This window comes from Xenopus laevis, chromosome 4L (genome assembly GCF_017654675.1).
Source record: "Xenopus laevis strain J_2021 chromosome 4L, Xenopus_laevis_v10.1, whole genome shotgun sequence".
NCBI lineage: Eukaryota > Metazoa > Chordata > Amphibia > Anura > Pipidae > Xenopus > Xenopus laevis.
Genome location: NC_054377.1, coordinates 91,840,073 through 91,855,891, shown reverse-complemented (window position 1 = coordinate 91,855,891; position 15,819 = coordinate 91,840,073). Strand labels below are relative to the sequence as shown.

The 15,819-nt window shown below is 37.3% G+C and overlaps 1 protein-coding gene across 6 annotated transcripts in view; it reads left to right on the top strand.

The window, feature by feature from the left end:
• cc2d1b.L (coiled-coil and C2 domain containing 1B L homeolog) overlaps window positions 1-15,819 on the top strand; it is a 44,176-nt gene that overhangs the window by 18,222 nt on the left and 10,135 nt on the right. For 3 of the 6 annotated variants that reach the window (XM_018256463.2, NM_001086484.1, XM_041589142.1), the window contains 18 exon segments: window positions 2,054-2,176; window positions 2,989-3,268; window positions 3,417-3,526; window positions 4,094-4,169; window positions 4,259-4,342; window positions 5,432-5,556; window positions 6,513-6,585; window positions 6,714-6,829; window positions 8,056-8,206; window positions 9,030-9,202; window positions 9,485-9,610; window positions 11,897-11,955; window positions 12,655-12,771; window positions 13,551-13,624; window positions 13,716-13,774; window positions 14,394-14,445; window positions 14,999-15,098; window positions 15,491-15,584. In XM_018256463.2, the coding sequence (XP_018111952.1) occupies window positions 2,054-2,176; window positions 2,989-3,268; window positions 3,417-3,526; window positions 4,094-4,169; window positions 4,259-4,342; window positions 5,432-5,556; window positions 6,513-6,585; window positions 6,714-6,829; window positions 8,056-8,206; window positions 9,030-9,202; window positions 9,485-9,610; window positions 11,897-11,955; window positions 12,655-12,771; window positions 13,551-13,624; window positions 13,716-13,774; window positions 14,394-14,445; window positions 14,999-15,098; window positions 15,491-15,584 (1,992 nt within the window). 6 annotated transcript variants of the gene reach the window in all.

Here is a 15,819-nt window from a genome sequence, read left to right as displayed (position 1 = left end):
TACAGAGCATTTGTTTGTAGATGGGGTCAGTGACCCCCCATTTGAAAGCTGGAAAGTGTAAGCAGAAAAAGGTTGATTATTTAAAGACTATAATAAATAAATGATGACCAATGAAAGGTTTCTTAGAAATGGCCATTTTATAACATGCTAAAAATTCACTTAAAGGTGAACCATCCCTTTAAATAATCAGTTCTGTTTTTCAAGAATTTACTTTTTCTCTATAATAATTGGATCAAACCTTGTATTTGATGATAAGTAAGCTACATAAATCCATTCTAATGGAAAAACAATCCTATTTTTTTATATTAGTATTTTTAGTAGCTTTAAATCACAATGTTTTAAATTACAGAATGACCCCTATATCTGAAAACCCCCCAGCAACCAAGCATTCTTGATTCTAGATAGTATACCAAAAAAGATTGCTGTAAATATGGCTCTAGATGTTAAGAGAATGAACAATTTCTAGTTGCAGTATGATTGTGTCAGTTGGGGATATTGACAAGGCTCACTTTAGGATAAGTAGTGCTTTATGTGCAATATTCAACAGAGCCCTTTTGTGGGACTTCCTATGTCCATTAATGTCCTCTGTTTGGTTTCCTCTTTCCCTACAGTTTGGGTCACTTTTCTACCTAAACTTGTTTTTTATTTCTTGTTCCAGCATGCATTTCCTGATTTCTGGAATTTTAGACAAACTGAAGGCAGGGTTTGAGGCTGAAGGGGGAGTAGGATAAAATAATCGTCCAATAAAATAACTGTTTACCTCGTACCTTTTGCCAAATGACGGTCGGAACACATAGGGAAAAAATTATTTGCTAATTATTTTCTTTGCTATATGTTTTATTTGGCTGGTAGAAATTGTGAATTTTAAAATAGAAAATTAGACCTATATAACTACAAAATCCATGCTATCATAACTATATATTTTATTCCCCTGGTTCTGTTTTCGAACACTGCTATTTGCTAAATATTTAAGATATAAATGATTGTTGCTTTGAGCTATTTCCTTATGGCTACAAATATTTAAAAAAACATGAGAAATATAACTGGGAGTTCTGATTTGAATTTTGGATAAAGAAAGGCTGTTTGTTTGGCTTTAGAGTTTAGCAGGTTATTAATATGCTTTTAACATGAATCACTCCCGCGCATCCCAGCACAAAGTCCACACTGTTTCCCAGCTCTCCTCCCAGCCCCAGGCATTCCTGGATTTTGAATATTTTTTTCCACCACGCTTCATCTAGCTGGGAGGGCGGGCAGCTCACTAGAAGCTTTTAGATTAGTGGTGAGCATTCTGAGTGTATATTACTGTAGGGTTAGGAAATAAGCGTCAGAACGTACTTTCCAGAGGAGTAAAATAAGGAAGAGATTACAGGAGCGTCCTGACAAAAGTATCAACAAGTACCTACTTCTGCATGTAAAGGGAGACACGTGAAGGATTCAGAGGTGGTGAAATGGTATTGGATGGTGGCAAGACTCATGTTCCTTTTGCATGTGTTTTTTGTTTTACGTTGTTGCTAATTACTTGGGTGATAATATCTATGGAGGGAGAGTGTGCCAGATGATTCCATTTGTTTTTATACAAATAATTGGTGTGAATTGATATCAACATTTAAAGTATAGTGCATTCTCACCCTTAACTCATAGCATAATAGCGTCTTATTCATCGAATGTTAAATGGATATTTACCCACATTGCAGAAACAGGCACCTGATGCACTATGACCCAGCCTGTAACATCTGATTATGTCTAAAGAAATATAATTTTAAGCAACCTTTCAATATGCATTAATTAAATATTTTCTTTAGTTTTAAAGTAATTTGTAAATGTAGTTCCTAAAGAAATCAGTATCTTGTTAGCAGTTTATGTTGCTTGCACTGATGGTTCTGACTGTAAAAATGATGTATCTTGTTGCCCCTGCCTCTGTGTAGGTTTCCTGTGGATACTCCAATTGGAGGTCAAAAACATCCCTCTGTTCAGGCTTGTCTTAAAAGTGTTCTTTGTTATTTGTAGGAAAGACCTCTGTAAAGAATGATGGTTTAATATGTTCTCTCATCAGGTCCCTGCTGGAGGAATGCTCCAGGTTTTAGAAGAACGGATTGGCAATTACAAGGAAGCAATCAGCAATGCCAAACTGTCCAATGAGAGTGCCAAGGCTAGACGCTATGAACGGGGGCTAAAGGTTTGTGGGCAAACTGTGCTGTTGGCTTATATTTTCTGTGCCAGAAGATTTACTTTGGGTCTTGTTCAGAATAACGGTTTGGTTATGTTATAAACAAGTAATATTAACTGACAATAACAACTGACATCTGACTTTACAATGCTTGCAACCCATTTCCTGGTCTCTGGTAAGCTTATTCCTTTGCAAAGGAAACTGGTTTCTTAAAACTGTACAACATCCAGGTGCACGTAACCAGTGTTTCAGAAATAGCACTAAACAATTTGTTTCAGCAAAGTAAATTCTCATAGAGCACATGTATTAAAGGTGTCACAGCATGCCAAGCCTCTGTGTGCCTGAGCCTTGTTAGGACACCTTTGAGGACACTTTACGGGACCTGATGACTTTCCTGATGTCTTATAATGTTTCTTAAAGCAGTTGGAAACTAGAAGATTCCATCATCTCCCACTCCACTCTGCCCTTAAAACAAGAAGGACAATTATTCAACCCACAGAACACCTTTTTTTATGGCCACAGCACTGCCTGGCAACTAGCCACCAATGATTAATATGTTTTTTAAGCTACACTGGTTGTGTGTGCTGCATGAAGAAAACCCCTAATGTTTACTTGACAGGTTGTCATTAAGTATTGGGAATAGTCGCTTTGTGTATCATCATTGCTATGATGTGTATAGGTGGGCATAATATAGCAAAGCACACACTATGGGACCACTGATATTGCTGTGATAATGGGGATCATTTAAGGTTTAGAAATAACTTTCATTCTGTGCAACACATCATTATAAAGCGGAGTGACTATATTATTCCTACTTTTAGACACTTGAATCTATGCTAAGTGCTGCAAGGCAAGGGAGGACAGTAATTGAGGCAGATATCCCACCTCCAGTGGCTTGTGGGAAACCTGCTGTAAGCCCAACAACTGATGTTCCAACAACTGACACAAGCAAGCAGGGGCTGGGAGATTTGAACGATGTACCAATGGAAACAACAGAAGCTGTTACAAACCTTGAAAAGCCAGAGGACCCTGTCAGTAAGGCCACAACTAATGATGGTGGAGCTGTGGAAAAGACACATGTTGCTTCTGAGAATGATACAGGTGAGGTGATAACCCAGGCATTAAAGATGTCCTGGAATATGTCTTCTGTGCACTAAAGTTTTGATGGGCAAGTTTTTAGTGTACTGAATTGTTTAGAATTTATAAGGGTTAGATATAGATATGTAAACCAATGCAATTCATTTCACAGACTCGAAAACCGTGTTGCTCCTGAGACAGAGAGATTACAAACTGGCAGCACTAAAAGCTAAACAAACAGGAGACATTGAAAAGGCCAAGGAATACATGAAGATTAGTAAGGTACTGTAGGTTCAGAAAATGTTCACTTGATGATAAACTGATTATTTGTGAGGCAGTATTATATGTGCTCTTGGTTTTAAAGGGAAAATAACTTTTTGTATATAAGTAGAGTTTATGTTTGTTTTATTTTTTCTGAACTCGAAGTTCAGTAAAACAAATTGACCTGTATTTTATTGCTCTGGAAAACTATTTTTTAGCTCATTATTGGTGTTTATTCAAAATATTGAGAGCTGTCAGGTTGCTCTAAACATAACTAGGAGTTTAATACAAAGTACCCCAGAGACCCTATTATCAAATTAGAAATGGTAGGATGCATGCAATAGCTCATTAAGTAATAACCTTTGAACATCCCTTATTAGACACTGCTTCACCAAAAGAATAAACCAAGTATTAATAATGAACCTTAAAGTTTCATTAACTCTAATCTGCCTTTTACATGATGTGTTGAAAATTATAATGTGTGAGTGTTGATACAAATAGGCAGCATTAAATGTTAATTTCCAGTGACAAGAAATGAATTCTTTATTATTATTTTCAGCTTTGTCTTTTTGTTTTTCCTTCTGATAGAAATTTAGTGTAGTCTTGGAAGCTCTGGAAAGTGGACAGCCTGTGGATCTCAGCAACATGCCTGCCGCTCCAGAAGGTAAATATGACCACAACAGCTGACTTTGTTGATTTTAGAACAGAGAATGTGCTCTGGATTCAGAAAAGACTGTTTTCCCATCATTCCAGATCATGAAGCAATGGTAACAGAATCCAAGATCATAGCACATCCAACTCCAGCACCTCCTGTGTCCAACATTTTAAACACACAAGGTACAAGGACACAAAAAATCTGTACTTCCAATAATTGTAATCTTGTCATCTCCGTTTGTGTATCAGAATGTGCATACCTAGCTGAAGGTTTGGCAACTTGTTGCCCATGGCACACTAGGCTTTTGCTCCACTAGTGTATTTCTGTCAATGGAGAAATAGTTGTCACCAAGTTGCCTATCGTACACTTTATCAACAATTCTAATAACAAATTTGCATCAAAAGCTTAACAAAGAATTGTGATAGAAATGCTGCATCTTATGTTTGGGATTCTCTACCAGTCCATGGTCACCAGAACCCTTTATCAGGTATGCCCTTTTTCCTCCAAACATTCCACCAGTAGTTCCCCTTAGTGTTCTGCATCTGAACTGATTCTTCTAAAACCTCTGTAACCTCACTTTTTACTTTGTGTTGATTTTTGAGGACCCCTAAGCTCAGCTTCTCAACACTAGACATGAGCAAACTGTAAATGCGGCACTTACACTCAAATGAACTAACAACATGGTGAATTGCTGTGGATAGTTTTAAGGCCTGCTTTATTCCTGTTATAGATATTCAAAAAGCCTGTAAATGCATCACTCTTATAGTAGAAAACCTTCAAATTGTTTAAAAAGACATATTTTATATACAGTCTGTATACCAAAGTTTATACCTGAGGAAGTGGGCTGGTCCCCCTGCAAATAAAATATTTTGTTATTAATGTTGATATTATTGTGATTATGAATACTTAGACTGATTGTTAAGTACTTTAACTGATATACCAGATTCTCTCAATCCTGCACTTACTAATTAATTTATTTTACCTGAAAATCTCAATAAACACAGTTTAAATAAAAAACTATTTGAAGATTTTCTACTGTATGTGTGGTGAGTTTAAATACTTTGAATATTTATGTATGGCAAAACACAGCTTGCTTTTATTTCCCAGCATGACTGAATACTATTTCTATGAGTGTGGGCTTGTAAGGTAAACAATATACAACATTTCAAGCCATATTATTTGTAGTTCTCTTTTACATATATTTGAAAGATCTGATTACCATTGACCGTAAAGTATGGAGGTACCTAAATGTTTTTGCTTTATATATGCAGGATCTTCAGTTGGCTCATTATTGCAAGCTCTACAGCAGAGAATGGAAAAGTACAAATCTGCAGCACAGCAAGCTAAGAGCAGTGGAGATGATCGGAAGGCCAGAATGCATGAGAGAATTGCCAAGGTATTGTAAAAGTGGCATACTAAAAAGAGAAGGAATAAAATAACTGACATTTTCATTTAGGGATAGAGAGAAGAATGTGTCAGAGATATGCTGTTAGCCAAAAAGTTCAGGCAACTTGTAGGTTCAAATGCCTGGGTTTCAGAGATGAGTTACTTTTAGCTTTTTGGGTCAGAATAGCTTTGTGTTGCAAAGGGGCATGTCCGTTTTCTATTCTGCAGCAGCTGTGGGGTTTATCGAAAATGCCATAATTAATTAAAATATAAAGAGAGACAATGGCTCACATTATATACATTGTAACCATACATACATACATACATACATACACCTTTGTAGGAGAACTATGCCCAAGCCAAATGAATTAGATGAAATGTAAGATGAGTGTGTCAAGTAGAACATAAAGAAATATGTTGTGCTCTCAGTTAACTGTGATACTGCAGGAACTGTAGTAGTAAAACAGATATGGGATCAGTTATCCAGAAAGTTCTGAATTACGGGAAGGTCATCTCCCATAGACTACATTTTATTCAAATAATTCAAAATTTTAAAACCTATTTTCTCTTTTCTTAATTATAAAACAGTACCTTGTACTTAATCCCAAATAAGATATAATTAATCCTTATTAGAGGCAAAACAATCCTATTGGTTTTTTGCAGTAGATTTAAAGTTAAAGTATGGTGCTCCAAATCCTTATTCGGAAAACCCCAGGTCCACGGGTTCTGTGCCTGTACAGTGAAACCTCAGTTTTATATGCCATGATTTTAAGTTTCCCTCCATTATATAACATTATTTTCCCATTAATATGTAATTTATCTTCTTGATTTTACACCATATTTTTTAGTCCCCTGAAAAATGTAAAATGAGGGTTCTGCTGTAGTTGAGTGAATATTGAACATTCTCCCATCCTTTTGATTATCTGTTTTGGATGCTCTGAAATTAGTCTCTTATTTTGTCTCTAGCAATACCAGGATACCATCCGAGCCCAAAAAGCCGGAAGACAGGTGAACCTGGCAGAACTTCCTGTGCCACCAGGTAATTGTTAGCCACAACCATTTATTTTATATATTCACTGATAATATAACTGCATTTGCAAACAGAACCTCCTGTTCGGTCACTAACAAAGTTTGAGAAAATGAGACTAAGACTGTGCCGTCTTACAGGATTCCCTCCACTACCTGGCATGGAGCAAACAGAGGAAGAAGGGAGTGTAGAGAAGGCACTTGAGGCAGCCCAGAAGTTGGCAAAAACTGCAGGGGAAGATGTTGATGATGATGAGGTTTGTCAATAGTTAATTTTGGGTTAGATTGTCTTTTCTGTAGCTTCATGTAAATCAGAATGAACAGTGTTTAATGGCACTGTTTATGTTCTGGTTTGATTAGACTATACCTGACTATATATCAGTGACTACAGACTTGTAGTCCTTGTGAAATGTATATCTCATATAATAAAATGCACAGAGATGTTTCATAGCAACTGGTCAACTTATTATCACATTATATAATCATCTGCATGTGTTACCATTTAAAGGGCTCACTTAGGTGATCTGAACCAGAAGAACTCTCTATACTGCCTCTGGCTTTGATAAAATGGAAAAAGAAAAGGCACCCTACGGTACACAGAGGAGGCAGTTATTACTGGAGGACCCTCTTGTGTTAAGCATGCTACTGGTCATGGGAATCCTGGGATGTATTGCAGGTTCTGTTTTCAGCAGTGTTGCTTTAAGAATTTATCCATAATGTTGCTAGACTAAAGCTACCAGCCTTCTTAAACTTAGGAAAAATTTTAAAAAAAGCAAAGCGAACAGTGTCTCAATTTAGTGTGTGTAGGAGGCATAGACCAGCTTGGAAATGCTTTGCCTTTACTTTTCCTCATCACGTGCCAAGTAATCTGCATGAATATCTGTTATACAGCATTTGTTTGGCCAAACTGAATATAATTACAATGAAAAAACATTAGCAAGATGGTTGGCTGGATATTAGTTCAGGAACCAATAAAACAATACAACATATTCTAATGCAAGATGCTGCAATGGTGCTTGTAACAGTTTATCGTTGCTTTTTGGTTGAAGTGGCCCAAAATTTGATCAGGTCCTCAACTCCAATCAAAAACTTACAGATGGATACATAAAACTTTCCAGAAACTGTGTGAGACTGGCCCACTGGGACACCTGTAAAAACCCAGTGGGCCCTGATCTTTTGGTGCCCCGCTTCCCTCATCACTTTTTAGAGGGGGGGCTAGATTAGCATCAATTGGTATTCGGTGACAGACGAATGTATGGCCGGGGAAGTAGGGCAGCTGTGGGGGTGTAGTGTGTGGTAGGACCCAATTTCCCAGTCCGATACTGTCCAGAAATATCCAGATCAGCAACTGACCATCAGACTGGGCCTCTTTGCACCCTTTGAGCTCCTTAGTAGAAGGATCTTCATTATTAAAGTGAATTATACTAAAGAATGTCTGGAACAATTGTGCTCTCAACTGCCATTTGATCTTTATTTCTTATAGGATGAATGTCAAGCAAAGCCACCAGGACACCCTAAACCCACCCAACTAGTGAAACCACTAGTGATGCCTGCTATATCAGACAACGAGGAGAGGTTGTTACCCATCAAAGCCCCAGTAAAAGTAGCAAGTGAAGAAACATTTCCTCCTGCAGGTATTTATAAAGGGCTGTGTGACCTTTGTCTTTTCCCTTCTAAGGGTCAGGGCACACAGGCAGATTCAGGGAAAACAAATCGCGTTGAGTGCCATCCCGCCCGCGATTTACATTTTAGCCGGCGGGAAGGCAGGGGAGGCAGTTCGGGGAGATTAGTCGCCCCGAAAAAGAGGATATATGTCGCCGGGCGACTAATCTCCCTGAATCTGCCTGTGTGCCCTGACCCCAAATGTTTTTTTTAAAACAGTAACAGTCAAAGCACCTAAAAGTTTGATGTCTGCTGCCTGTTTGTATGAATATATAGTAGCTATTTGGGGAAACTAGGTTCCTTATTAACTCTTGGTTTCACCATCAGGAGGGTACAGTCATGCTGGGTTTCTTGGTTTTCAGTAGATCCCTTTTCCAGAAATCACCAGGTTCCAAGCATTCTAGATAATAGATCCCATACATAGAAAAAATACAGACACTATTATCCAGAATGCTTTGAACCTAGGGTTTTCAGGAGTCTGATAAAAATCATTTAAACCCAATAGGATTCTTTTGCCAACAATACGGATTTATGCAACTTAGTAACCATCAAGCACAAGGCGCTGTTTTATTATTACAAGGAAAAAAAGAGAATTTAAAAAAAAGAATTATTTGCTTAAAACGGAGTTTATGGGAGATGGACTTTCCATAATTTGGAGCTTTCTGGATAATGGGTTTCCAGATAAGGGATTCCATACCTGTGCGAATATGGAGCCATTTACAATTCATTGTTTTCCTCCTTTTAGTCCTAGTATTGTGACTGCATATTTCTGATCTTGCCACTTTACCATTTAAGTACAAGAACAACTGGAATTCTTGGAACACCGCAAAAAACAATACAGAAAAGCTGCTCTCCAGGCCAAGCAAAAAAATGACCTTGAACAAGCCAAACAACACATGAGAGTTGCCCACACCCTCCAAGTCTCAATTGATCAAGTGAAAAGCGGAAAACTTGTGGACATCTCCAAGGTTAGAATGATGGAAGGGGGCTTCTATTTTACCATCCTCCAATTCAGACGATTGTTCTGCAGAGCTCTTTGTATGAATGACTGCTGCATCTTTGGTGTCCTCTTTTTGGCTTCTTAAGATTTTTTTCTAACATAAAACAATGTTACAGTAGAAAAGTACCCATGACTTGCTTTGAAATGAAAATATTGCAGAGCATAAATATTCACTTTTGAAATTGTTATTAAATAATGAGGGAAATGGTCCAGGCTCTGTTTAACCTTCCTTTTGGTCTTTGTTTTTAAGGTGCCATCTCTTCCAGATGATGAGGAAAGTGACTTTGTAGTTGTTGAACATGAAGACATAAAGTCACCACAGAACTCAGAGGATGTGTACAACATGTTAATGAAGCTCCTGCATGAACAGCATGAGGTCAATAAAAAGCTTGTAGCTCAATACTTCCTACTTCTTTTACAAGTTCTTCACCTAAATAACAAATTGCTTCATACAAAGAGCTACAAAGAAATGTTACTGGAGCTGGTTTTACTGATGCATCTGACATACAGGGCAATGAGAAAATGACTGTGGCTTTATATATGTGTAAGATGATGTCAGTGGTGTTTTCAGTGCACTGAATACCAAGAAAAGCTGCCTAAACATGACATGTAGTTGTAGGAATATTTGGGCACTGCTAGTAATAACCAGAAGGTACTGGATGTTCATCAGACAGTTTGCAAACTGCATAGTATTAAAGAGCCACTAGGAAATTTTAATTGCAGAAGCACTGTGGTCCCCAACCAGTGGCTCGTGAGCAACATGTTGTTCTCCAAACCTTGGATGTTGCTTCTTGTGGCCTCAAAGAGGTGCTTATTTTTTAATTCCAGGCTTGGAGGCAAGTTTTGGTTACATAAAAAACAGACGTAATACCAAAATGAGCCTAGTGTAGGTTGGCAGTCCACATGGGGCTACCAAATGGCCAATGACAGCCCTTATCTGGCACCCCAGGAACAATTTTCATGCTTGCCTTGCTCCCTAACTCCTTTTACATCTGAATGTTGCTCACTGGTAAAAAAAGGTTGGAGACCCCTGATCTAGCGTATAGGACATGCCTTAAAGGGGTGTTTCACCTTTATGGAATGGCCCATTCCAAGCAACTTGTCAATTGGTCTTCATTATTTATTTTTTATAGTTTTATAGTTATTTGCCTTTTTCTTTTGATTCTTTGCAGCTTTCAAATGGGCGTCGATGACCCCAGACCATACCAGAATCTACTTCACTAGTGGTAGAAATAAGATGGTTAGAACCATTATAGTCAATGGCTGTTCCTCTAGTAGTTATAAAAAATAATGCACTGACTGCCGTTGACCACTTAAAAAGCAGAGTTTGATCTACTGTGAACCTTTGATCTGCTGCCTGCTTGAAAACTTTTTTTTACTGTATTTTAAGTGTTATATTGAAAGATAATAGCCAGTCTGGCTCTTCTTTTCCTTAAGCACCCTGTGCTATTCAATATCCACCCGTGCAGCTACTGAAATTCTCTTCCCTTTTGGAGTACCACAACAGAAAATTTCTTCTATATAATGGCAGTATTGAATCACAGGGGATCCATCTCAGCATACATATATAATAAAAATACTTTCTGCGTTATGGAGCCACAAACAGGCCATTAATAAATGAAAAAAATGTCCAAAACAAAAGCCATACAGTATATGTTGTCACCAACAAAACAATTCAGCAGGTGGAAATCCTACATGCAATGCTCACTGGTTTTGCTGGTGACCACACACATGGTTCTGTATACAAGCACCACAAATCATTGTTTTCAATTGCATTTTCTTTTTATTTTCTTGCTGTTTTTTTTTTTTTTAAATGTAAGCAATTGACCAGCTCTCCTGTTTCCTATAGCAGCTCATGGAGCCAGAGCTCTAACTTTCTAAATTGTTGTATGAAAATCTATCTGTTTCTTAGCAGCAAAGAGTTCAGACCTTTCAATAGGTAAAATTAATTTCTACTGTCCTCCCTTTTATTGAGATTGAGGAGTGCTGAGAAGTTCATTTTACTTAAGTATCCTTTTATAATACACAAAAGCCATGAATATCTTGTAAATTATAACCTTATAAACGGTGAGTAGTGATGTCATCAGTTATAAACGGTGAGTAGTGATGTAATTTCTGTCACATGACTCATTAAAATTTGTGTATTATAATTAATAAAGTACTCCCAGTTGTAAAATATGAGGATATTAGAAGTTACCTCGGAGTTCCATGACCTGTATAAAAACACTCGGCCTTCGGCCTCGTACTTTTATATGCTCATGGAACTCCTCTGTAACTTATAATATCCTTATATGTTTTTTATTCACTATATATCTTACAATTATATCAATGTGTCACATTTCACCGGTGTGTAAAGTCCATGACCTGGCTTGCAGGCTTTGTGTAGGAAGGGAGGACAGTGGAAATTCATTTTTAGAACAGAAATTTGTAATGAACGTTTTCTTCATGTATTTTACATGATACTTAACATACATTTGCAATTGGCTCAATTTTTATTTTTATTTTGTAAAACTTTCAGTGGAAGGCATGTTCTGCAGGAAATAAAAAGCATCTGTGTCAGTTAGTGACAGAGGAAATGAAGAATGATTGATTATTTTAATCCGGCATTAAACTTGGGGATTGTTGTTTGATCATGCTTTAAACGCTTCTATCCTCCTCACAGAAATGCATACGTTATTCAAAGCAGTTTACACAGATGGGCAATGTTGCAGAAACCACAAGGTGAGTACATTTTGCATACAGGAGTGGTTTGCCTTCAGGTTAACTTTTAATATGATATAGAATGCAAAATTCTAAGCAACTTTTCAATTGGTCTTCATTATTTATTTACTTGTAGTTATTTTTCTATTATTTGCCTTTTTCTTCTGACTCCTTCCAGTTTTCAAATGGGGTCACCGACCCCATCTAAAAAATAAATGCTCTGTAAGGCTACGAATTTGTTGTTATTGGGTTTTTTTTTTTTAAAGTTTTTTATTTAGTGATTTTATCTTCAACATACAGAAATAAAGGATAATTTTACAATGATATTCAAAGCGTACATTGATTATATTGTTATTGTTACTTTTTATGAATGTTTGGTCTCTAGGGTAATTTGGCCCCTAGCAAAAAGATACCTGATCTTGCAAACTGGAGAGCTGCTGAATAAAAAGATAAATGGCTCAAAAACCACAAATAATAAAAAACGAGAACCAATTGCAAATTGTCTCAGAATATCGCTATAAACATCATACATTTAAAGCTGAACAAGCTCTTTAAAGGTGACACAAGTTGTTTTATACAGAGAACCAGTTATGCCTTATGTATGCTCTTCTGCATGGAATATATCCAGCATATTTATGGCCACTAACTTACTTTTTGGATAATGTCATGTATTCTATTGTTGTCTCCATCCTCCTCCTTAAATGTGTTCCTTTGTGTCAGGTTTGAGAATATGGCTGAGGACTGCAAGAAAAACTGTGAGATCCTTCAGCTGTCCCAAGCTCAAGGCCTTGACCCTCCTCCCTACCACTTTGAAGACAAGACATTAAAAATCGTCAGGTAGGAATACAAATACTGGGGGTCATTTATCAACACTGGTCAAATTTGCCCGTGGGCAGTAACCCATGGCAACCGTTGCATTCACTGTTCTACCTGCAGCTGGCCGAAGAAAGACACTCACTGATTGGTTGCTATATTTCACTGCCCATGGGCAAATTTGCACAGTGTTGATAAATGAGCCCCACTGCCCCCCCCATTTGCTACAAAGTGCAGTGTGGCTACATGATCCTCCCACTCAGGAAAAGATCTCTCTTTATAATACAGTATTCGTGACTTACGGTATAAGGTTTTCTAAAAATGATGTTGAATAAGTGCAGACTACTACCCTTTATAATAATACTTTTATTTTTTGTGTTTTTGGTCAATTAATTTTAAGAACATGGACTTCTCTAGGAACAAGTAACTATAAAAAAGCCATAGACAAAGGCTTCCATAGAATTTTTTTTCCCAGACTACAACTCACACATTCATGCTGTATATCACTGGCAGATTTGACCTCTAACTAAGCGCATGAGCAATATGCAATGTACTTCTGGCACACAGTATGTTTGTAGAAAGGTGACAAGTGTAAGTTGAGGAAGCACTGCTGTGGTTTGGTCAGTATATTTATATTTAAATAATTGTGGCAGTTGTCTGGTTAGTACATTCAACTAAGTATATACCTGTTAAAGAGCCAGGCAAATCCAGATGTTACACAGTGTAGAACTGGTTTAACTGATACAGGATTGGCAGCTCTGTTCTATGGAGCATGAAGTTTCCAGTTTCTTTTCTTTATCTAGGGTTTTCTCTGAGCTCAGCAGCACAGAAATGCTACTAATCATTGTACGTGGAATTAACTTACCAGCCCCATCAGGTAAGCAACAGTCATTGAAGAGATAAGAGAAGGTCTTTGTACTCTATTTTGGTTCTGAATTGCATTACAAAAGTTAACATTTCTCTCCCAGGAGTCGCGCCCAATGATTTGGATGCCTATGTGAAGTTTGAATTTCCATATCCAAGCTCGGTGAGAAACACTTGGCCACAAGAACCACTGGAATCATTTGTCTGTCTGTCTTGTTATGTAAAATCAGTAGAGCTATTCCGGGAGTTTTATATTAATTTAAATACCGGGCTTCTAAAAGGAATTCTGATGATACCGCTATTAATTAACCTTTTAACACAAGGTTAATTTGTATGTGCTGCTTATTTTAGCTCATGTAGCACCAAGGGACCCAAGCTTTTCATCAGACGCTCACAGAATGTAGGTCACTAAGTAGGAAATGTCATTTACTGATCTCTTGCTGATTACTTTAGGTTATTAGACTTGATGCAAACTTGGCACCTTTAATTACATTATCCCTTTAAGGTTTGAGTTTGTTCATATAAACTTTGTTGAGGTCCTGGGGTCGCTTATATACACACACACATTTTTTTTCTGACAACAAAAGCTGGGGTTGATTTACTGATCCACTAATGATCAACATTTACACTTGATCTATCAACGACTTCTGAGTTAGAAAATGAAATAAATGATCTATTTGTTTGCATAGAAATAAGACATTGGCTTTACTGGTTTTATATCTGCCATGTGTTTCCTTTTGCTGGAATGAAATTCTTCTGAAATATTGTGTTTTGTTTCCTAGGAACAGCCTCAAAAAAATAAAACCTTGGTAATTAAAAACACCAACTCCCCAGGTGGGTTTTATATCAGAAAAGCTACTTCTCCATATTCTTCCTCGTGTAATTAGAACTGTACAAAATAGTACAGAAATACTGTACATCCCGGGGTATTTAAAAAGCAGGGTTTGATTTATACTTCAACATTTTTATATATAAAAAGGGTTGATGTATCATCTCTGGGTAATTTGTGCTGAGCAGTGACAATAGCTAGTGCTTGGTAAAACAGTACTTTAGATTTGATCGTTCATCTTCTAGCTAAACTAATGCTACAGAAACAATGTATCAGAATGAACTCCTCCTGCCAAGGCTCCAGTATCCACAATGCCTTGCACACTTCTGTTATTCTCCTTTTTCTCAGGTCTGTTAATCACAGAACATGGCAAGGCATTATGGGAACTGTAGCTGACTGGAGGAGCAATGGTATGTGTAAGAAATGACTGGAGAGGAGGAAAGAATCATGGAGTCAGTCATGAAACTTGATTCAAGAAGATGAAACTTTATATGCAAAATGTGGGTTTATCTGTAAAAATTAGCATTTCTAAACACAATTTCTTTTCCTCTGGGACAGAATATGAACAGTCATTCAAACTAAACATAAACCGGAATCACAGGGGCTTCAAACGAGTCATTCAGACCAAAGGCATCAAGTTTGAAATCTTTCACAAGGGGTAAGAATCTCACTAATCAATAAGGATCAGCCAGGGACAACTGAATGACTGGGGCTGGATTTGCATTCAGCTGATTTGTGTTGTAGTGAACTTACATTAGTATATGTATTTGTGTGCCAAAAATCTCCTTGTTGCATTCCTTGGCTGCTAGGTTTGAGTGTCTGGAAACAAGCAAAGGAAGTGATATACATGATATTCCATCAACAGATCTTAGGACCCATGAAATAGATTTGTTAATGTTGCCAGCAAGAAAAACCTATTTCCATGGAAATAAATTCCCCTTGAGTTGTCACATTAAAACAGGAAGGTGCATGTGACCTCATATTGTGTGGCTGTTGCTTCATTAACTGCATTAATCTTTAACCAATCACTTTTTTTGTCCACTTTCATAGGTTTTTTCTTGTGAGAAGTGATAAACAGGTTGGATCTGCGAGTGTAAAACTGGACAAGCTGGAGACTCAGTGTGAGATCCGAGAGATCGTAGAGGTACAAGAGTTTCCCAACATTACTGTTTAATTACTATAATGAATATTGCATTTCATAAATGGAAGTGATGGATGAGATTCCTTCTTTCTGGTTCTATAAACACTTTCCGGCTGCCATATTATCTTAAGCCTGGAGTTTTAAAAAGCATTTAGCTGGAAAGTGTCACTGTTCCTTTAATGAGCTATCCTGCACTAAACTGACACTTTATTTTGGCCCTGCACAGAATTAGTCCCTC